Genomic DNA, 22,398 nt, shown 5'->3' with positions numbered 1-22,398 from the left:
TAAACCGGGTGAGTCTTCCACTAATTAGGTTTAGCGGACAATTGGTCGGATGATTAAAAATCCCCGAACGCTCCGTTAACACGACTCCATTTTCAAAATGTTTATCACCCACCTCATTTCCTACCGCATAAAATTTCAAATATCTTATTTTTTTCGTGAAAAATAAATTTTATTTTTAATAATAGCCATCATTTTCTCAAATAAAAATATTAAGTGAATTTTATTTCAAATAAGAATTTGAATTGATCATGTCAGTGTCTAACATCATCCGCTGATCAAGGGCTTTTTTTTTTTTTGCAATTATTTTTTCTGTTTTCTTTGTTTAAACTCAAAAAAGATAATAAAAAACATAAAACTTAAAAAGAAAACACGAAAAAAAAAGAAAAAATTCACATGTTGAGGGCTTGGTTTAATCTAATTAACTAAATTTTAGGCTAAAATTATTTTTGGATGAAAATGCCCTTAATTAGCAAAAATATTTGACTAGCCGGCGAGACCAAGCTCTTATTTGAAATAATCGTGATCTCTCCAAGCCTTTATTTGAGAAAATGATGGCATTCCAAACCTTTATATACTGTTTTCTCGAAATTTATTGTCCGAAAACGGTTATCTTTCTCTTGCTGGTCCGGATCTCTGGTTAATATAAAACTGGATGAGTTAAGAAATGAAATTTAGAAATTTTGTTATATCAAATTCAGTATCTCGTGAAACGTAAAATCGAATATTTTCATATCCCGTTAAGTCTATTGTTCGTTATGAACGGCATATTAGTATAAATGAACATAAAATTTGCGTAAACGGAGATGATAAGAATCTCTAATGGCATTCTTATATGCTTCATTTTTTTATTTGCTTATTTTCCTCTTCCATAGTTCTCTAATAAAATTTTATTCAATAGTAAACTATACTAGAAAATACTAAAATACGTAACAAATATGAATAGAAATTAATAAAAACTAATTTGTTGTTATCCTGAATTTTTCTTTTTAAAATAGAATTTGAGTATTGTCTATATTCATATATGTTTTTAATTTTATTAGTTGAAGAAGTTTGTTATTCGAGAAAAATAAATTTTTATTTCATTTGCAATAGAAATCTTATCCACCTATATCCCATATCTATGGGATGACTTTGTCCATACTATATCTCTCTTATATCCGACTTTATCCTGTCTTAGTTGGGAATCAAACATATAATATGATAAAATATCCTGAATTTGTCGTTGACTACCCAACGTAACCTAAGGGTAATGGCTCTTTGTTAATCGCGTTATAAATCATAAATTGGTAGTTTTGTTCGTCATTACAAGCCATCTCCTTTTTTTTTTTTTTTGTCGCTTGGAAACTCTTAATAAGTTATCGATAGATAGAAACATATCTTAGTCACGTGAAATGAATGCTCTCATGAATCATGATGCCAATTTGACTTACTAATTTAATATGATTTTAACCGGTAACTTGAATCATTTTGCAATTCACGTTTGAAAATTTGCAAAACTCCTTTTTCATATTGAATTGTATAAATGATTTTCCCAGGCTCAATTCTCTTAAAAAGCATTGGCTTTAGATGAGATCACATATCTAACCAAGCTCTTTTTTTGTCTCGTAAAAATATACCAACTTTTATTTGGATTTTAATAGTAGCTTGAACATTTTCCTCATAAGAGCACCCAAGTTAAGTTGGCTCCCAATCACAGGTCAAGCTTCTTTTTTCCTCGTAGGATTGCAATGACTCTCAATCGATCCCAAGGTCGGCCCTCGTTTAAGTTGAGAGAGAGAGATATATACATGCATCTCTAATGGCATCTCTAGATAGGGACTAGATTTGGGTATCGATAGAGAAAAAAAATGCTTTCTTATGAGATAAAAAAAAGGCGGGCGATGAGATTTAATCGAAGTTCAATGTTTTTTACGGGAAAAAAACTTCAGATCAAAGTTGTGGTTCCGTTAATTTCTATGGAAAAAGGAATTCGGATCGAAGTTGCAGTTCATTCAAAAGTTTATGTTTTTTTTATTTTATTTTATGGAGATGGAAAAAAGTTCGAAATAAAAATTGAGGTTGGATTTAAATAGGTGCTAGGCAGATTTTTCCATTTTCTCTCTGCCACGGGTGACGAGAAAAGGCGACGTCAATTTCAGAAAGGCAAAAAAATAAGAGGGAGTTTGTGGTTTGGGTGGATAGGGCGGCAACAACAGGACAGAGAGAAGTACAGAAAAAATGGGGAATTTTTTATTTTTTTTTCTTTCTGGGTCGAGCAAAGGAGAAATTGCGAGGCGAGTCATTAAGACGGGGGGACCATGATGACGAAATCGGTGTGGGTCGGGGGGGTTACGTGGGCCCGACGTCGCTGTCACGAGACGACAGAAGCCGGGCCCAGTTGGAGAAAACGAAAAAATATCTGCCGAGCGGGGTCCCGCCCGATCGTGACGTTTACCCCCGCGGGTGCTGACGTCAGGACCCGTCACCAACCAGACCTGTATAAATCGATTTGGAGAAATTTTGTGAACCGCGCGGTCTCTGGAGCGGATCCCAACAAGGCTCGACGGACGATTCGGGTGGGCCTGGCCCGTTAGGGACAATTTTCTCCATCAGGCCCGCTTCAGCTCGCCCAGGCCCGGTTATCAGTAACGAAATTCGGAATCGAGTAATTTTCGCTGAAGTTGCTCCAGGAAAACAGAAAAAAAAAAAAAAAAAAGGTAAACAATTGAAGGATCAAACCAATCTCACCAGTAGCCCAATCGTAAGTGCTGAAGGATCATGTACCCGATGGCCCATGGCCATCGGCTTCGACCGGGAGAGTACGAAAGCGGGGAAAGAGCTGTTCAACCATTCTATCAAAACTCCGCAAATGTGGGGGTAACGACAGCATCATAGATCGGGAACAATGCGAAACCAGAATGACAGTGAACCCATCACCAGGTCAAAATGACTGTCAACACTACCTCTCCATCCGTGCCCACTTCAACAGATCATGGAGACCTTTGGGCGAATGCACCGTGTGTGAGACACAGTCTCGACAGCATCCTGAGAAGAATCGCCTTTTGAACTGCAATCATCATATTAAGCATGTGACGGCATCTATCGATGCAGACAGCAGAAGTGAATGCATCGGACTAAGACGCGGCGCCTGTCCACAGGACAGACATGATGTACAGGTTCTCACAAACTGGTGAAAGCATTGGCATGTTAATACTAGTCGGAAAGTTTGAAATCTACTTCACTTTGCTCCCAAAAAATATCAGAAGTCGAAATCATTCTGTAAGTGACCATTTGCGTTCACTTTGCGGATAATCAAGTAATCAAATTCCTGTCTAAGTTCTCTCTCCTGTTGAAGGAGGTGATAAGCTACAAGCCTACCAATCATTTGCTCTTCTTTGGCTCTTTGTTGTACTCGTTTATTAGTGCTTCAACATCTTTCCAGAAGAGACCCTCCACCAGAATCCCGTCCTTGGTGAACCTGAAGCATTAAGAGAACTAGAAAATCAGCCACGGAATCTATCTGAAGCAGGAACAACATGAAAGCAAAAGCAATATTTAGTGTGGAGATGCACAGAATTGTTAGTGCACACACACGAGCAAGCACTGTCTCCAAGCTCCAATAATGGAGGGAAAGTGCGTGAGAGGGGCATTGTGAATACAGGTGTGCAGGAGCGTGCATGTCAGAGAGAGAGAGAGAGACCACTGAGTGACGCTCTTAGTTAATTCCACTGGCTTGTTTGCTGAAATTGACTTCGTGTCTGCACTCGCTATGGTAAGTGTGTACAAGTCGGAGAATCTTGGTAATTTTGAAGACACCATCAGTCCAGTGCTGTTAAAGGAGCCCTACATGGAGTAAATGAAAACAATACTTTGCCTCAGATAATCCCCTCAGTCGCCAAGTAATGAATGGATAATCTCAGGATATATAGTTTTTGGTTTCTTCTGGTTAAGTTCACAACCAAGGCCTAGCAAAAAAGGAGAACAAAGAATATTCCAGCCGATGCATCAAATAAAAGAGGACCTTAAATTTAAATAAGTCAGAAACACCAAAATTCTGATAATGATGTCTACAACTAACAAAAAGTTCAAGTAAACCAGACAAGCCAACGCTCTGTGGATTGGAAAATACATGACATAGTTTACAGCAAATTCTATGACGCCCATTAAAAGTCTAGCGCCATCTAAATGCAATGCCCATCTGATACATTACTCAAACAATTTCAAAACAAATGAATGATGTGCTGATGAACTAACAGGTATATGATTACCAAAAAAGACAGTAAATATTGGAATAGCAAATTGAGATGCAAAAGAAGATACAACTCTCATTCAAAGATAACCATGGAACACAATAGGCATAGCAGACATGTTTCATCTCTACAATTCACCAAAGAGAAAGACGCAAGTAACGACCATCAAGATCAACATCCATAATATATTAATACTGAGAGTGGATAGCCAAATTCAAAAAATTTACAGGAATTAAGGAAATGGAAGTCGAATTTTGAATGCCATCGGATATGTGCAGAAAAAAAGCCTGCCATAGCAAAAGCAAGAGTCTTAAAATAATCAATAGATCAAATGAGACTCCCATTGGCCAAGATACGTCTGTGGGTTTTCCCGACTCTGCATATGTAAAGAAAAGGAGGGATACATACGCTGAAATGATGAAGGTCCATATGTCCATCAATATAGCTCATATATCAAAGCAATATGCCCCTACAACATTCCTTCCAGATGACATTTAACACATGCTGAGTCTGTCATCCCCACATTTTTCAACATCAACATCAACATCACCTTTATCCCAAACTAGTTGGGGTCGTCGGTCAATGAACCCAAAAATATTGTCCAAAACAAGAGGAAAGACAAATTATCCAAAACAATCAAAGTATAAACCAATAAGAAGTTTCCGGAAAATACAGAAATGTCGTAAATCATATAATATGTACTCTAAAATCAGAAATGGCAAGGAGGGAATAGAAGTTTACACAATTCCCAAATCAATTTTCCAATAACAACAATTTCAAAAGTTTAGAGAAATGTAAAAGAAAATTTGTCACTATTTATCTTTGAACTTAAATTTCTTTATGTTCAGGAAGTGTTGTAATGGGAATACAGTTGTATGACAAGAAGAAACATTTGAGCAATAAAATTTATTGCTCAAACGTTGAGTAAAACGAGAAATTAAATATTAAGAAGCATGAAAGGGTAGACATTTCATCAACACTTTTTGAGTAGTAAGGTTGATTGAAGACAATCCTCTCACACAGAATTATAGGTTTGTTATGTTGGTCAATTAAGTTTCTCTCTCATGCATACCATGGGTTTCAATGCTAGCCAATAAACCAAAATGGACCTACATATTCTTCATTGGAAAATTGAAAAAAATTTTCTGTTAAGAAAGAAGTAAAGATAATTTAGGGCCAAAGAATTCCAAACATAAAAAAAAAAAAACAAATAGTTTGAACTTAAAAAGCCTCCTCATCATCATCATCGAGCATTACTCATCCATCATTACCAACAAGAAAAAAGGAGCACTAAATTGGCCGCTAAGGGTAAATATCTTCATATTTCTTTGGAATTAGATCTTTCAAAATCGTAAGTAAAGATAATGCACCTGACATGCAAGGCACAACCCAAAATATGCACACAAGGCTTCACGTTTGCCAATAGCTAATATAGATGAAAATAAACAAGTATATGCAAGAACCACAGTTTAAAATTCATAACTTAAAACATGGTCAAGAAATAAGATCACAGCACACTAGGGTGGGAAAAAAAAAGCAGAGTAAGGTAGACTGTCTGCAACATCAGTGTATAAGAAGTCGTCCATTCTATGGAACAAATGAACTCACCACAGGTGGATAGGTAAACATAATGGCATTCTTCTCCTTGGTATATATGAGCAGCTGCAACATACCATTGAAAACAATATACTTGCCAGAATTAAGGATCACGATCTCTAAAACAAATGAAATGCGACAATTTCCACGCAAAAATCTTTTTTTGATTCCCGACTTTGAAGAGTATATTTTTGTACCCTGCAACACCCCCCTTGGGCATTTCAGTCTATAAGTCCTTGCCCAATTCAGAGAAATAAAAACAGAACAGTAAACTTTTCCCACAAAAACGAAGGCAGAGAATGAGGAAAATCAGCATGACGGTCTTCCCCCTCTCCCCCTCCCCCCCCGCCCTCGCAATTTTCTACTGAACGAGCAACTGAAAGATCATACATTTGAAATCCGATTTTCAGTGCATTCGAAGAATCCCCCCAAAAAAAAAACACTCAATTGTAAACACTCCACCTCCACGTAAAAGAAAGCGGCAGTTCCATCAAAATCTGCAATATTTAGTCGACTTTCTCGGAAATCAAACAGCTAGAGGGCATCAAGTGAGCGAGAAAGAACAAAGGCGAGAAGAAAAAAAAAAGGATATAATACGATGCAGGCGATCAAGAAGTCCCTGTTCTCGGGGAACTTCTTCTTGTAGAACTGAGCGAAGAGAGCGATGACGATGATGACCGTCCCGATCAACAGCCTCACGTTGCTCATCCGCACATCTTCCACGTACCCCCGGCTCTTGACGATCTTAAGAATTAAACCACAACAATGAGCCGATTGCTCCAGGAATTGAGCGACTAAAGGACGGATCTGGGAAAAGGACGAACGGAGAAAGCAAATTGGCCGGGTCTCAATTGTACCTCGGAGACGGACTCATCGAGAATGTGTTTGATGGAGTGCTGATCCAAGAGATTCGCCTTCTTCGCGTTCTTGCTCGGGCTTTCCGCTTTGGTTTCCGGCATCTTCGAGCCTAGCGTTTGCTTTGTCCGAACAGAGAGCAGAGAGAGAGAGAGAGAGAGGGAGAGGGGGGGCCGAGGGGTTTTGCTTACTCGTACTCGCGACCTCTTCTTTTCTGGTCAGCGGGGGTTTCTACTTTCTACAGTCCGATGAAGATATAACGCATGCGAAATGGCAAATATACCCTTTTGTTTTCTTCTTTTCGCTATTTCCTTTTTTTGCTTAATCCCTTATAAAAATCCCAAAATTTACGTCAAGTCTCAATTCTGTCCCGAATTTAATAACAATCCTAATTCTTCCATGAACTTCCTATTATCTAAAAAAAAAAATCTCCAACTATAAATTCAGTCCAAAATTCGCCCTCGACATTTTTTTTTTTTAAATGACCAACTTTAACTCTAATCTCTTATTTGCTGGAACTTTTTCTTGTCTAAAAAGAATAATCAACTTTCAATCTAATTTCAAAAAAACCTCCGCTAACCTTCCATCCAAAAGTCGCCAAAATCACCATTAAGGACCACTGACAATGTTTTTTTGAACAAAAGGTTAATGATACAGATTTGAGATTAGGGTCAAAATTTAGATATTTGGACTTAATATAAAGTCAGGGTTTATTTCAATAAAAAAATTCGGGATAGAATAGACTTGACTAGAAACTAGGATTTTTTTTAAGACAAAAATTTCAGGATATAATTGAGAATCTTTAGGAAATTGAGTCATTTTTCAATAGACTGGGTTTTTAAAGTAATTATTACTCTTCAAAGATGAATTAGGTGGATGTATAGTTGGACCACGGTGGCTGCAATTTGTGGAGAGACATGAAATTATTTATCCAAAAGAAAATGGTTGAGTTACTCGACAAGTTGTTTGAGGCTCTGTGGCAACCAAACACAAGGATTGTGCTCGTTGTGTGACAATCCAACACCTTACAGCAGGATTGTGCTCGTTGTGTGACAATCCAACACCTTACAGCATGAGGTAACGATAACTATGCATCACTTGTGTACACAGTTCTTAAGGCATACCTCTCTTTCAAGAGGATTTACATGTCAAACCCGGGTAAGATTCTTTGCTTTGCATTCAATAGAACTACATACATCATCACACCTGTGGCCCCTAGTGAGTTCTTTAAGTTTCATTCTGTGAACATACTTCCCAGGAGACATACTTCACGATAGCTACAGCAGTGCATGTGCCAGATAGGTGTAGGGCATTCACTCCTCTAGGACGATACTTTCCCTCCAGCCTAAATTGGATAACTTAACGACAACCAATCAACTGAGATTAGCAGTGAAATTATTCTTTTTTATTGGAGTTGATGGTGGAGTGAATTCAGCAGGCACGTAATGTTCCAATCTTGTTCCCTTCACTTGTCTTTCCTTTTTCGAGTTTATGGCACTCACTTCAAATTTCTAATATGGCACTGTCCCAATCACGAACGAGGAGGGGTGGAGCGTCCTATGAGCATGATAAAACATGCAGTGCGCCCCGGGTTACATCACAAGAAAGACGCAATAAAACCCCATGATAAGATGAGAACGTCGACCACCCCAGAACTTCAACATGTTCGTTTGTGAATGAAAACCGAGGAAAAAAATAAAAAAAGAGAGAACAGAAGAGGATGGAAAGTCTGTCTAGCTATACTAAGAAAACAATGGGGAATCGCACATGGATTCCACAATCGGATTGTCCGCAGCGGAATCAATTGTTAGCATCTTGTGAAACACAAATAATAAGACTGCTTTGGCACGAATTATTTCCGCATTCCCCCTCCTACTCGTGTGTAATTGATAACTTACCTAAATGCGTTGCGGAATGAGCAATGCTGCAACAAAGAGAGAGAGAGAGAGAGAGAGAGAGAGAGTGCGCGAGCGCGCGCATGTGTCCTGTCATGGAGGTTTCGACCTCAAGGCATCAACACCATCTCCAGCTAGCAGGAACCGAGCACCTCTCACAAGTTCTTCCTTGACCATGAACAACACAGCTGCAGCAAGCACGCTCTGAACAATTTTTGTACTCATTCCTTTGTAAAACCCATAGAGGCCTTCATAGCGTATCATCTTCAAGATGGCATCTGATGTGCCTGCATTGGAGAAATGAAACAGCACAACATCAGTACACATAGCATGTCACGGACTGGGAGTTTAAAAAGAGTGACAGGCATGATAAGATTGAATGATTATAGTCCTTGACATAGATCATAAAATGCATTACAATATCTGGATCATGCAGATGCACTAACTCGCAATCCCATTAAAGAATGGGATAGTACAAGAAATGTCAGCATAACTCAATAATAACCTCTATAATGATGTCTTTTATCTCCAGTAGTAGCCTGTTTAGCTTGAAGCCTCGCCTGCAAAGACAAGGGAAATCTTTAAGGAAATGGAACAGTCAAGAGATTTCAAGCTTTATCCCATAATATTTTAGAGACATTAACATGGGGTAGTTAGTATTTACTTTGCAGTATCTGAACTTCATCAATATGCTTATAGCTAAAGGAATACAGAAAAGAAGACTAGCTTTCCTAAGTTCCACTTCTCCTTTGATCTTCTGCAGCTTTCCGTTCATAATTACTAAATTTTTGTTTGTTTGTAAATCATATTTTCCCCTACCCAAAATCAAAATCTTCTTCCAGTGTATAAAAGCCAGCCAGTCGTTTTCGATATGGCTTTTCTTTTTCAGCCTTGGCCCGCATTCCACAAATCTTAAAGACAGAATAGAAACATCAATACTTATTCGTGGTTGGAAAGAAAAGCAGATGCACAATTCATTCAGTTCTTTTACAATCCCAGGTAACTCACCTTGACAACTAGAAGAGGATATGTCACAACAGTGGCACCAAGTTTAGCCAAGGCTCCTAGGAGGAAGATCTGGCAAGAAGAAATTTTTATTGATTGGGGATGAGAGAGTGCTTGAAGAAATAAGGCAATACAAAGAAACAAAGCTCTTCTATGAGTCATAGTATTGCTAGAAAGTCGAGACCAAAGTCACCTCCAGAGCAGTTGGAACACTCTTGCCCTTCAGCGCGCGTCTCTTGTTTAACTTCTTTAACATATTTTCATACAGCATGAACTGAAGGGAAGGATTACTTACCTGTACATATCAGAGGGAAAAAATCAATATTACCACCTTTGCAAATACAAAAGTCATCTCTCACATACCATTATCAATGTAGGGAATACACCTTTCCAGAAACCCCAGAATCCAGCTTCATCGTACACTTCTTGAATCTGTTCAATGTTATAAGAAAAAGAAGACAAGTAAGCAGAAGAGAAACTATAGCATAAACCTCGCATCTTCAGATAAGGAAGTCGGATTGAAATACAGGCAAGAAAATGCCACCAATTCCCTTTCTAAATAAATAAATCTATAAATTACATAGTAATTTTCTTGGTTATCAGGTCTTGTATGAAACATATGTCTCTCCAAAATATATGAATACCGCCTAAATCAAGTCCATGGATTAGGTGGGGCCAAGGAAGGTTAATCTGATTTTCAACCAGCCAATGGATAATTAAACTAGACCAAAAAGAAGCTCGTGATCGCTTCATCACTCAGTCTGCCATAATCGGCATTAAAGGTTAAGTTCAACTAGTTCTTCCAGACCACCAGACAGAAGAGCTCGTCAATGGGCACTGTCATTGCAAAATTATACATAAGGGTCATCTTTTGGCAAGATACAACCCAATGGAGGAGAGAGTCAACCATGAGAATGCCGCTGTGCATCAGGTTGCTCTATACAGTCAAACTACCAAACATATAAACAACAAAAATGCATTTAAGGGCACAAGCACACTCTACAAAGACCACGTTCACAAAGGAAGAGACATTTAGCTGCTTCTGGAGTTGACATTCCATTTCATCCAACCGAATCACTACGTGCCAAGCATTGAAATAAGGAAATTCATAACCCATGGTGCATGGGGATTGGCTTGGATAGATGGGATCATCGTGCTCCTGCAGCAGCTAAAATTTTCTCACAGAGTCCTGTTCCAACTAACGCCAATAGCCATATTCTACGATTTAACAACAGCAAAAGTTGCAAAATTCCCACAAGGAAACTATAAAACGTTTACCCCTGTAATGATTTTAGCACTTAATACATGCGCTAAAGATAGAGAAAGCATATGAGCTACTATAGTATGTACTGAGAGAAGTTAGAAGGCGAGACACAGAGAAGGGAACTCATTTTAAGTGACAGATTCCTCTCAGGCCCAAAAGGAGAAGAACCTACCACATGGCCAGTTCCATAAGGAGGAGGCTCTACAGCAGCAAGAATTGCATCATCTGGAGCAACCGTATCCAATTCAGACTTCTTTGAGATTTTTGTGTGAGTCTGCAGGTCCACACAAAGTTTTATGACAAAAGGACTGCAAAATAGCACACGCCTGTACTCGCATGCACAAAACAAGCTAGATTTACTTCTATTAATTCAAAGTTCTGAACCATACAAGATAGTACGTCAGACAATCCCTATCCCTCCCCCCCCCCCCCCAAAAAAAAAAAAAAAAAAAAACCAAAAACAAAAAGCACTATCTTGGAGGAATTTATTGCAATGTCTCCTGAATCGTTACGTTACAACAATGAGACAAACCAAATGGCTTCATAGGAAAATATATTTTCCCGTCAAATGGAAAAAAGGATTTTCCAATTACAAGGCGTGCAAGACATGAATTCTCAAAAAGAAGATGAAAAGGATAACTTGGATAGGCATCATGACTGTGAAAACTTGACAAAAACACATTGCTTTTGTGCACGAAGGAACCATCAGATAATCTGGACAAACCACTCACCTGCATTCGGGTCACAACTACCCATATTGGGTTTGTTAGCAGGACATTTATGCACCTGCAAAGGGGAACCAACCAGTTAATTATAATATATTCTATACAGAAAATTCAATGCATAAATTGAAAAGGAAAAGGGAGAAGTAGACTACTATCAGTGGGGAGTGCCAGGTCTAAACCCAGTTAGGTCCAGCTTGGGACCCCAACAATGACGAATATTCAAATTTCAGTTCAAAGTCCACACTGTCGCGGCCAAAAGAATGGGAAAAATAACCTCTCCAATTCCTTAGCACATTATACTACAATGAGAACTAAAATAGGGGCAGAAAAAACCTGTCTTAGCAATAAAAGCAGCCAAAGTATCAAACAACCACCCGCTACCACACATGTATTCTCACAACCGGATCACAATTTCCAGAAAACAACGGGGTATGTTAAAATGACGATGTGGTGAATATACAGCATTCACCCATGCTTTGTAGAGGAAATATATAATACTTGGTAAATTACCCAGATAAAGCTGCCACCACGAGTGATGAGAACATTCCAACTGTTCCATCACCCATCCCATTCTTCCTTCGTTCAAGTGCAGCAACTTCTGCTTTCTTCCTGAATATTTGATAGAAATAATAGTAAACACCCTGTAGCATGAAAGTTGCAGGTACATAAGAAATCAACAGACTTTATAATTAAAATGTTTCACATGCAATAGATTCTCAAAATGACCTTTCTAAGATTTTGCCCACCTTAAATAATCTCCAAGTACAGCTTTGGAGCTGTACTTTTTCTTTTATATTTTTTTGACTTTTCCTTGTTGGGGGGGATGTAGTTGGACAAATTAACCAGTTAGGCTTCAGTTTAACAAAACAGTAGCAAACTTAACAGTTAAGCTCATCAATGATATGAAAAAATGATAGTCGTGAGTGTTGATATAATTACTATCCGACAAACTATGAGGACACATCTAATTATTTAATTATATTTAACTGTCATAAACTTCTGAAAACTGATGGCAACGAAGAGGGAGAACCTTTTAAGTTTACAAATGAAGTTGCCACATGCAAAAACTTAGCAACACCGCTGGTAGTTCATCGATCACATTCTTTGAAGGAGTTGCCTTGTACTTAAAAGAAATGAACTCTAGTAACCCAGCTACAGAATTTACGCTACTGTATTCTTTCCCTTTTCTTTTTCCAGGAAAAAAAGAACCCAAGTAACCCAGCTCGAGGCGTCTTGCTAACCCAATCCAACAAGATGAGCAGTGCATATTGCGCATATTAAGACTCAACATCTATCCTTTTTTAAGGTTAACACAAAAATCCCTCGGTGGACATTCATCATCTTCTTGTTAAATTTTCCCTTTTCCTTTTTCCCATTTAAACAGGGTTGATCCTATCTCATACAGAGAAACTAAAAGCTTGAGGAATTGCCTATGACAGGCCTACACAATTTGGGTATATCTAATGAACTTGACCTTGGGACAAACATAAAGGCTTATTGCTTGAACTTGGAAGACTGCCATTGATTATGAAGTATAATGAAAGTCAGCAAAGAGACTAAAGAAAATGAGTGAAGCAATGGCACAAACTTTACCATCATGGGACCACATAGCAAGAGCATTGCAAATCACAATCTCATATAGCGGCTGCTCTGTTTCAGCAGGCCCAGCACACATTTTAGATACACGCCCAACCAAATTTATGTGAAGAAAGCAGCAATGAAGGTCATGCTACAAACATCTAGGCATAATTCCTGTCCAGCATTTTCGTCCCACGACATCAAAAGCACATTTAATCTTACTGCTCTCATTCCACTCGAGTTAAGTCTCAGATCCCGCATTTCCCCCCTTATCTTCTATGCAAATGAAACAACAGAAAACCCGTTGAAACGGTAACCACTCATTCCAATGCTCCTCCGAAAGAATTTCGGAGAATTTTGTAAAGATATAACGAGAAGGTAAGTTGAAGAGAGGTGTGAGCAGCTCGTATTTGATAATGAGGAACAATATTGCAATAGCTCACCTGAGATGCAGCCGTGCCTACGAGCGACGGCATTAAGCCTCCATACAACCGTTCCCATCCCTCTTGCTTGACCACCTAAACAGCAAGCAAAGCAACAAAATCAGCTCACTAGCAGATGGACACGTAACAGAGACAAAAAAAAAAACTCCACTCACAGATCGTTCCAACCAAACGACTAAGACTCTATTGACTTCAACCACCGAGCACGCGTTGACCCAGATCAACACCCCAAATCAGCTCAAAATGCAATTTCACACCTCGCATGTTCATAGTTTCCTCGGAAACAAGCGAAACAAAAGCGCGCACCTGATACATTTGCTCGACGGTCCCAAGTTTCCTCCTCTCTTTCTTCAGATCGCGCTCCGTCTGTTGACGCGCGTTCACCTGGAGGCGATCCGAACGTTTTTAGCAGGATCACTTACACCGTACAACAAACACGAAGCACCCGGAGGCCCAAAAAGAAAAAACAGTCGAAACGAATCGACAGGGATCGCATGTGATTACAGTCTGAAGAGGGTAGGTGATGAGCTGAGCGATGATGCCCCCGCCAGCTCCCGCGAGGCCGTTGATCAGAGCGTCCGACATTGCTCCTCCTTTTCTTTTTCTTTTTTTCCGGGAAAATGATCGCGCCTCCTTTTCCCGACTGGTTTTCTCGGGAAAATGGAGTCAAGGTTTTCCCTCTAGAGAGAGAGAGAGAGAGAGAGAGTATCTGTGAGTTTGGCTGTAGCGGAATAATGACGTGTGTTGTAGGCGTGATGGCGATTGGTTACAGAAACGCCACACCATCCATCTCCCACGTTCGCTTTTGGGTTTCGGTGATCGTTCCGTTCAAGGAAGCGGATGGAGTTGCTGAAATGACCAATTTGCCCCTTGATGAGGACGCCTTTGTTGGGAATATGCCCTTCCCTCGAAAAAGGAGAAAAAAAGCGCATTTAAGAATTCTTGAAGCTTGACAGTGATGGATTACTTAGAGTTGGCGAAACTTTTTCGGCGTCTTGGTAGGGGAATTGAAGATGGAAATATAGTTTGGCACGGTGCTTGGAAGGGAGCAGCTCCCGATCCGATCGTACCCTAAAAGAATCGAATTGAAAGGACCGACTCTCGAGCGCTATAATAATTAAATCGATCGCATTTTTTTTTATGATTTTTCATTAAATTTTTCTCATTAACAATATGTTTATTAAATTATCTTTCGTTAATTACGTCACGTTATCGCTAAATCTGAAAATCATCCTAAACATCTTAAATTTAGATGAATTTTATTTTTACAAAAAAAATATTATTTGATCCGGTCTGATCGGTCCAATTCTCATTGGAGCCGAAAATTGAACCAAACTGGCCAATTTCAGATCTAGCCGATTTCCGATTTGATCAGTCCATTATATTCAACTCTAATGCTTGGTCCCAAACTCAATCCTTGCTTTCAAAAAAAAAAAAAAAAAAATCAATCCTTGCTCGATTAGGTACCTACACTTAGAAAAACACTGCAGTATAAATCAAAGGGACGCGTTATAAGTAGCAAGACTCGTATGCTCTTGATGTGGATGAGTTTAGCTCAGTCAAGCCTCTCGTTAAGTTCGATTAAACATTGTCTCAGAAAAAAAAGAGGGCAAAAGAAGAAAATGATCAAGAACGCTAAAGGGTAACCTGAGTTGTTTTGAATTTTGGCACTTGCAGAGTTGTCATCATTAACCTACTAAAAGTCACGGGATATAACAAACTAACGATCAAATGACAATTTTTCCAAAGAATATCCAATTCCCGTGTCCCGCTCATCCCCATTCTTGTCGATCTCAAAACTAGGATAACAAAATACCCACGACACAATTCATCGTTGAAACAAAACCTGCGGCGAGTTTGAGGGTTATTTTATCCTTCCATCTAGCTTCCAGCTGCAGCAGGTACGGCGACAGGTTTTGAGTCTTCAGCCTTTTCGTGTTCTTTGTTGAGAATCTGTAAAAAGAAATCAGTGATATCATCCAAGTGTCCAAGAATGATAGAGCATAAATAAGCATGATTATCGCATGAAACAAGTAAAACCCAAATGCAACTTCGAGAGGAGCTTAGTCAGGTCCACGAACAAGGCGCGCGCACAATTACATTAACTGATGGTCAGTAGGACAATAAAAGCAAGCTCTCAGTACTGATAATAAGGAAACTGGTCAGTAACTCATCTTGTACTAAAAGGAAGCGTAATCATGGGTTCTTCATTTAAAAGCCTAAAAATAATTTTTCTTAGGAGTTGAACTGGTAGAATCAGTACTAGAAGACTGCGTGGTCATGCAACAACCGGAAGGAGAATAATAACCGGAAGCAGAATAAGCTAGAATGAAGGCAGCTGACGAACCTTATTGTTGATCAAATTATGGAGAGCGATCACACTTCGGATGAGGGAAGAGAGATATATAACTAGCATCATATCATTCGTTTTAACTGTGAAGAGGAAATTATCCAGTAAGGATAAAGTGGAAATATGTAAGCATAGTAGGCAAAATTAAAATCCCAAGATATCCTTCCATTACCTGCAAAAGCCTTTATCAACTCATTGACATTCAGGTTCGGAAGGAGGTTAAAGACATCCTATAGGATCCACAGAAGAAAAAAAGTGTAAGGTCCAAAATAAATGATAATTGATATTCTATAATGAGTTTGCAATCTGTAATTTCTAATTAAACTATTATGCAAGCAAGGAGAGGACAGGCCAACAAAAGCAATACAGATTGAATAACAAAATAACTGCAACTAATTAAATAATCCCAAATACATGAGAAGTTATCTATCAACTCTGATAATGAATAAGCACGGAACTGAGAATTTTCTAAGACAGGCCATTAGCCCATCAGCCTAATTGCTAATAAAAAATAAGACTGCTCTCCTTCATTTCCATCTGAAACTATAAGCTTTAAATGAACAAGAAAGACATGGCTAGAAAGCTTGAAGCTCTTAATATAGAAGTTTTGCAGGTCAGCAACATTAACTGCCGATACAGCAGAAGCAGAGAGCCAGGTTCTATTTTGCATCCAACAGAATAAACTTCATTGCCAACAAATGCAGTTATTCTTAAGGTATCATCCATATGAGTCCTTTAATAATCGATTTCATAGAAGTCGGCATGCATCTCACAGATGAAAAATATCCCCACACTCTTCATAGATGACGATAATGAACCTGAAGATGATACAGGATCTCGTGATTTAATGGGAGCTTTCCATCAATGACGAGGTCAAGATAACTTCTTATCTCCTTAAGTCGAGCATCCAATCCCTTCAAGGCTGTGAGCTTTCCAGTGACCTGTACGTAATAATGAACTCTCGAGTTAAGGAGAACCAGCAATCAGATTTTATCTGTGGATCTTCATTCTACAATTGAAACTCATACAGATATTAGCCTAAAAAAGTGTCGGGACACTGTATCAAAAAGAAAAGAAAAAGAGGAAAAAAGTGTCAGGACATGTTACCTCTGTGGCAAGGGTGCTAATGGTTGTATCCTTTACATCACGTAGCAAGTGCTCCACACCTGTCAATAAGTGAATCATTGACGCATTTCATGGTACAGTATGTAGTCACAGTGACCTCTAGGACTGGGATTAATAATGACATCACCATTTCAAGACAGGAATCTTCCCATCTCAAAAACATACCTATTTCCTCAACCTCATGGGCAGCAATTTCTGAAGGAACGTGCACGAATACTTTCTGGCTCTTCTGAGTTGCATTCTGGGGGAAAAAAAAGAGAGGTTAACCCTAGAAAATTTAAATGAACCTCATATGTGTTATATGGAAAGCACACTGAGCTTAAATTTTGACAACAAGAGGCAGCTATGGTGGGAAACTACCTACTCTTACCTCTTTGACTTCTTCAACAGCATAGTATGCCTTTGTTGGTATTCCAAGTTCCTTGGGTTGAACATCAATTATAACCAGCACAGGGTTCAGGACATAACTGAACACAAGAGGTAAAACTTGATTAGTAGCATATGCAGTTTGAGTGACCAGTCCGTGAAATAGAAGTACAACTAGATTAGTTTGACTGAATATAAAGATGCTAGAAGTAGCAAGAAAAAGGAGTTTTTGATCAACTTCATCCTAAGAGTACCGGTTACACTCATTTCATTATTCTATCAAATGCAAACATTTGCCCATGTTCTACGCCAAAGGTAAGTGATCTTCCCCAGCGAAGATTTTATAAATAAGATTAACAAGGCCTCTCCCACAACAGAACCCATCTGAAACCCGTAGCACAGTACAGAATTCAACAACGATGTGCCTAATTAGGATGCTAAAAGAAAAGAAAGGCAACAGGAACTTGTGTCGCTATCTTCCTTATGACAAAGTGACCACCTAACTCATAAATAAAAACAAAATTAGACATTTAGGGACATATAGAGAGGGCGATCACGAAACTGCAATAATTCAATCTCATGCACAAATCCAGCAGAAAGTCTTACTCATCAAACAATGTGTGGATATTAAGGTCATTTTCTCGCAACTTGGGACCAGTGCTATACCATCCAACAACATGCTCCTTCGCTGTAAAATAATACACAGAGCACGTTACTAGACAATTACCACTTCAAATAGTTACTGAAATAAAAAGGTGACTCCATAAGTAAGTACCATTTATTCTCTTGAACATGGAGAACATTGATTCATGGTAGTTGTGATCAAGAAACCAGATGCTCGGATCCTTCTCATCTTCCTCAAAAGGTACTGAAGGTCAGAAAAAAGATAAAATCAATAAGCAGAGATCTTCGTATGAATCACATGTCGAGCAGACTGTAGATAACAACATAATATCTACATCGCCACCAAACTAAGCCCAATACTCATATAATACCAGACAAATGCTAGCTAATAGATTCAAATAAGCAACAGCGGTATCAATTTTATAGAAACACCAGACTAAACCATTTCTGCGATGGCTCCCCTCATTAAATGGCAGAAATTTCAGGAAGAAAATACTAAGTCAAATGCCTCTCTAGTTGCCTATGGCCTTCCCTTCAATGATTTCCATAACTCAACACCTTGCATCTTCGTTTTAATTTTATCCTCACTTAAGAAACCACCGCTGAAGGGTCAGAGATAACAGATGGTCCACTTGAATGCTCTGCTTCAAACTCGGCAAACTAATTTATCCTCCAAAAGCCAAGGTAGACAAGTTTGAAGCTTGTTTCCTCAAAGAAACTATAGTCCTAAGCGTTTAGTGATCAAACTAAAGCCACGTTGCAAAATATTGAGCTGCGAGCTCTCCAAAATTTGCTCAATCAAGATCCTAAACCTCATTCTTCAACAGAACCTATTGCACTCTCGCCAATACCAAGTCAAGTTACGCCATACCAATCACGTCAAGAGATGAACTGTTTCTCACTAGCATTCCCAATGCATCCAGATCTAAATCCGACTGGAGAAAGCAAAAATCCCCAATCAAATCAGGGAAGCCGAAAATCAAAAAGAGAGAGCCGACACGAAACCTGCATAGCTGTTGGTGACATCGACGGTGCCTTTGAAGGTGCTACCGAGCAAGACCCCGACGACGCGCCTGCGAGTGTCCTTGGCGACTCTATTGTAATTGTCGACGATGCTGAGAAGGACCAGAGGATGGACTATCACCTTCTCTATCGGCCTTGCTGATATCTGCTGCGTCTTTATCACGTCCATCGCTCGCTCCGAAACGCGATCGCCGGAGCCTGACTTCTTCGCGATTGTTCCCGGCGCTTGCTCCTTGTTCAGGCGTCTGAGTAGGAGTTGCTTGCGAGGAAGAAAAGGTATAAAGAGTATGAGAACTGGAGGAGCAAGGAAGGCCAAAGTTTTGAAAGGCTTCGCTCGCTTGAATTCTGTGATTTGCGAAATCGTAGTTGATATTGGCTTATAATGGGCCTCAAAGGCCCATTGACATTGCCAGAAATAGATCTTGCCGATTTGGGCTTTCAACTTAGGCCAGATCAGACATTGATTTTTCTTTTAAGGGATACGTTCACTAAAAAATTTTAAAACTTGTCACCTAAATCCTAACACTTATCAAATAGGTTCAATCGAGCCCTTCCGTTAAGTCCGTCTAATGTGGCTTACAAAAAATGTTGGCATATTTTAATCATTTCTCTTTCCTACGTGGCAAAAATACTTGCCCAACTTATATGCGTTAGCAAAACGACATCGTATTGGGTAACCTTCTTTTCCTATCCAACACCCAAATGGATATCTCTCTTCACTCTCCCCTCTCCCTCTCCACGTTTCTTCTCCCATTATCTCTCTGTTCTAAACCCTAAAGCCCCGCTGGAAGAAGATTGAGTTTATGAACCAACGGTCAAGTCAAGGAAGATGACCGAGTCTTCATCAATCACGATCGAGGCGATGGTGCTCATGTCAAATTCAACGCCGTTGAGGTCGGAGTTGAGCTCGGGACTTCAGATTCAACGTCGCTAAGTTTGGATCTCACATCGTTGGCTTCAAGCAAGCCAGAGTCGCTATTAGAGAGAGAAGGTGGTTGGTGAAATTTACCAACGTGAGTGCTTTATCTCTCTATTTTGAACACTAAAGAACAGAGAGATGAAGCGTTCAAGACTTTGACAGCCAAACTTGGGTCCTCGGTGCTCGGACTCGGGTCCTCAGAAGGCTAGATTAGCCTAGCCAAGGACCCGGGTGCTCGTGCCCAAGTCCCGGGTGCCCGGGTTCCTATGCCCGGATATCCCGTAGCCGAGCTTGGGTCCGTCAAGGCCGAGGTTTGGACCCCGATGCTCATGCTTTGGTCCATCAAGATCGGTCCTTCTACCCTAGTGCTCATTTTTTAGTCCCCAACACCCGGCCTAAGACCACAAAGGTCGAGCTTGGGACCCTAGTGCGCGTGCTTGGATCCCGGGGTCCCGAGGCTAGCCTTGATGGACCTAGGCTTGGGCACTAAGTAACTAGGCCAACCTCAATGGACTTGGGTGCAAGTGTTGGGACCATGGCACGGGCATCGGCATCCTAGGTAGGCCTCAAATGCTCCGTGCACGTGCATGGGATCTCGGGCCTTGGTCTTTATGTACCAAGGCTTGGGAGCGAGGGATCTAGGCATAAGCATTAGGGACTCAAGCCTAAGTGCCGAGAATCGAGCTCGAGCACGATTACCAAGGTCTTGTGCTCTGCCTTTGTGGACATGAGCTTGTGTGTCGGGGCTACGGGCCGGACCCCGATTGATACAAGCATGGACGGTAGGGTCGTGGGTTCGACTTCAATGGACCCGAACATTGGGGATCCGTGAACGAGCTTTAGGGTTCCCGCGCTTAAGCTAGAGCTTTACGTCCAGTTGTTGATATCTAGTCTTACTTTGGAAAAATCATTTCTGACTTTTTAAAAAGAAAATTATTTTCTTGAATTTAAGCATAAGTTTTTCATCGTTTAAAACAATATTTTTCATTGACTCATTTTCCTAAGCGATTGAAACATTAAGAGAAGAGAAAATTTGCTCTTTCGAAAAATATTTTCCGTATGATAAGCGGATTTTATATCTCGAGCCGAAGTTAACCGTTTCTTCTTTGTTTTCGGTATGTGTACCTTAGAAGAATACGTGGCTCTTGTATGATTAGGTCGCGTGGGAGTCGAGCCTGAGATGCTACGCTTTTTCTAAGGCACAAAATCCAACTATTTATCAAGAACTCTCACGCGTACGTAACCATATAAAGCCTTTTAAGTCACTCTTTTTCTTGAGTTGATTAAACACTTGTCTTCACAAGGGATTGGCGTAGTTATGGGGTGCAATCATGGTGGAAACGAAACAGGCTGAACAATTGTTCAAAATTGAGCTGCGCATTCTCAAATTATTCCGTACGCAAAATCTATCCAAGGGAAAGTTAGATCCTAGGTATTATTTTATGACGTGCCGCACCCCATTTTCCACATAAGAGTTCGATGGGACAGGGCGGGGCGGCGACTTTTTCTTCCGACAATTCGGATTCCTTACACACATACCTTTTACTCAACATCGACCCAATCTGTCTTTTGCTTTCCCAACCTCGCGAGGCACCAAACTTGCGATAATTATAATGGAATTGGTACCGATGAGAATGAGATCTAAACATTCTCATGACAACTTCCTCGTTTCATGATACTTAGCCCAAGTTGATAAGTGTAAACTTATTTCTTAATACATAAATGATGAGCTGAATTATTATACGCGGTAGTTAAATTCAACAAAACATGTCATAGATAGATTTAAATATAATATAAGTATTAAATGGATCATAAATATTTTTATAACTTATTTAGATCCAACTCACTTTTATTCGATGAATGTTTTTTCTTTCTCTCTCGCTCTCATTTGACCTCGCGCTCTCACCTTAATTTTAGCTTGAGTTTTCCTATATTGTGTTAAATATGAAAGTGTTTTAGGAATATAGATTGGGTTGGATATGAGTCATTATTATATGGCACCTGTATCAAAACTGGCTCAGTGATTCTATTTGAATCGGAATATTTTCGACTCAGTCTAACCCGACCTGATATTCACGTTTGACGCCTCTACACGTACGTTTGATCACCAGACACGTGACAAGGACTTCATGAAGCCCCTCCCGCCTCAATGCTAACACATGATGCAGTGCAGTGTCGCCGTCGTCAGTCTTAAGTTGTTCCGGTTCATCATATCTCATACCCTGTGCCTGTGCTTCTCTTTTCTGGTTCTGTCAAGTAAAAATTCGAATCCGAGGTCTAAATCAACAAAGACAAATGGTACATCGAGGTCAGAACACACTGCCAGAGAAGGCTGACCACGTTCAAATCCACGTCGTCTTCTGTTTTGGGCTCAAGGACGTGTCGGTGCATGAAATTCAAA

The 22,398-nt window shown here is 39.7% G+C and overlaps 3 protein-coding genes across 4 annotated transcripts; all 3 read right to left on the bottom strand.

Moving 5' to 3' along the window:
- Positions 1-3,198: 3,198 nt before the first annotated feature.
- On the bottom strand, positions 3,199-6,910 carry LOC115743672 (signal peptidase complex subunit 2). Its single transcript, XM_030678561.2, has 5 exons — positions 6,683-6,910; positions 6,418-6,569; positions 5,838-5,919; positions 3,680-3,822; positions 3,199-3,457 (listed from the first exon to the last, which is right to left on the bottom strand). The coding sequence occupies exons 1-5, from the start codon at positions 6,782-6,784 to the stop codon at positions 3,361-3,363; spliced, it is 576 nt and encodes a 191-aa protein (XP_030534421.1). The 5' UTR covers positions 6,785-6,910; the 3' UTR covers positions 3,199-3,360.
- A 1,483-nt stretch (positions 6,911-8,393) lies between these two features.
- LOC115743665 (peroxisomal nicotinamide adenine dinucleotide carrier) lies at positions 8,394-14,295 on the bottom strand. 2 transcript variants are annotated; one of them, XM_048279537.1, is made up of 12 exons: positions 14,095-14,295; positions 13,897-13,974; positions 13,591-13,665; positions 12,080-12,210; positions 11,576-11,630; positions 11,017-11,118; positions 9,944-10,012; positions 9,774-9,875; positions 9,584-9,652; positions 9,081-9,135; positions 8,664-8,862; positions 8,394-8,631 (listed from the first exon to the last, which is right to left on the bottom strand). In XM_048279537.1, exons 1-11 carry the CDS (start codon positions 14,173-14,175, stop codon positions 8,669-8,671), a joined length of 1,011 nt encoding a protein of 336 aa, XP_048135494.1. In that variant the 5' UTR covers positions 14,176-14,295; the 3' UTR covers positions 8,394-8,631; positions 8,664-8,668. The 2 variants fall into 2 exon arrangements, with proteins under 2 accessions (XP_048135494.1, XP_030534411.1); XM_030678551.2 differs by having other exon boundaries at positions 8,394-8,862.
- A 1,010-nt stretch (positions 14,296-15,305) lies between these two features.
- LOC115743668 (26S proteasome non-ATPase regulatory subunit 7 homolog A) lies at positions 15,306-19,388 on the bottom strand. The gene is made up of 10 exons (XM_030678557.2): positions 19,061-19,388; positions 18,207-18,299; positions 18,038-18,119; positions 17,436-17,532; positions 17,231-17,306; positions 17,048-17,106; positions 16,759-16,881; positions 16,113-16,170; positions 15,938-16,023; positions 15,306-15,543 (listed from the first exon to the last, which is right to left on the bottom strand). Exons 1-10 carry the CDS (start codon positions 19,245-19,247, stop codon positions 15,472-15,474), a joined length of 933 nt encoding a protein of 310 aa, XP_030534417.1. The 5' UTR covers positions 19,248-19,388; the 3' UTR covers positions 15,306-15,471.
- Positions 19,389-22,398: the final 3,010 nt, after the last annotated feature.

This window comes from Rhodamnia argentea, chromosome 5 (genome assembly GCF_020921035.1).
Source record: "Rhodamnia argentea isolate NSW1041297 chromosome 5, ASM2092103v1, whole genome shotgun sequence".
In the NCBI taxonomy this organism is placed as follows: Eukaryota; Viridiplantae; Streptophyta; class Magnoliopsida; order Myrtales; family Myrtaceae; genus Rhodamnia; species Rhodamnia argentea.
The sequence above is the reverse complement of the archived record's forward strand: the minus strand, read 5'-3'. Positions and strand labels throughout refer to the sequence as shown.

Excerpts from the sequence above, each read along its gene's own strand:
- LOC115743672 (XM_030678561.2), bottom strand. The coding sequence starts at position 6,784 with ATGCCGGAAACCAAAGCGGAAAGCCCGAGCAAGAACGCGAAGAAGGCG. Across the intron at positions 3,823-5,837 it reads TGTTTACCTATCCACCTGTG|GGCTCCTTTAACAGCACTGG; the intron begins GTGAGTTCATTT and ends TACTCCATGTAG. Across the intron at positions 3,458-3,679 it reads ACTAAGAGCGTCACTCAGTG|GTTCACCAAGGACGGGATTC; the intron begins GTCTCTCTCTCT and ends TTAATGCTTCAG.
- LOC115743665 (XM_030678551.2), bottom strand. The coding sequence starts at position 14,175 with ATGTCGGACGCTCTGATCAACGGCCTCGCGGGAGCTGGCGGGGGCATC. Across the intron at positions 13,975-14,094 it reads TCACCTACCCTCTTCAGACT|GTGAACGCGCGTCAACAGAC; the intron begins GTAATCACATGC and ends GATCGCCTCCAG. Across the intron at positions 12,211-13,590 it reads TAGGCACGGCTGCATCTCAG|GGTGTTTACTATTATTTCTA; the intron begins GTGAGCTATTGC and ends TTCATGCTACAG.
- LOC115743668 (XM_030678557.2), bottom strand. The coding sequence starts at position 19,247 with ATGGACGTGATAAAGACGCAGCAGATATCAGCAAGGCCGATAGAGAAG. Across the intron at positions 18,300-19,060 it reads TGTCACCAACAGCTATGCAG|TACCTTTTGAGGAAGATGAG; the intron begins GTTTCGTGTCGG and ends TCTGACCTTCAG. Across the intron at positions 17,307-17,435 it reads CTGTTGAAGAAGTCAAAGAG|AATGCAACTCAGAAGAGCCA; the intron begins GTAAGAGTAGGT and ends TTTTTCCCCCAG.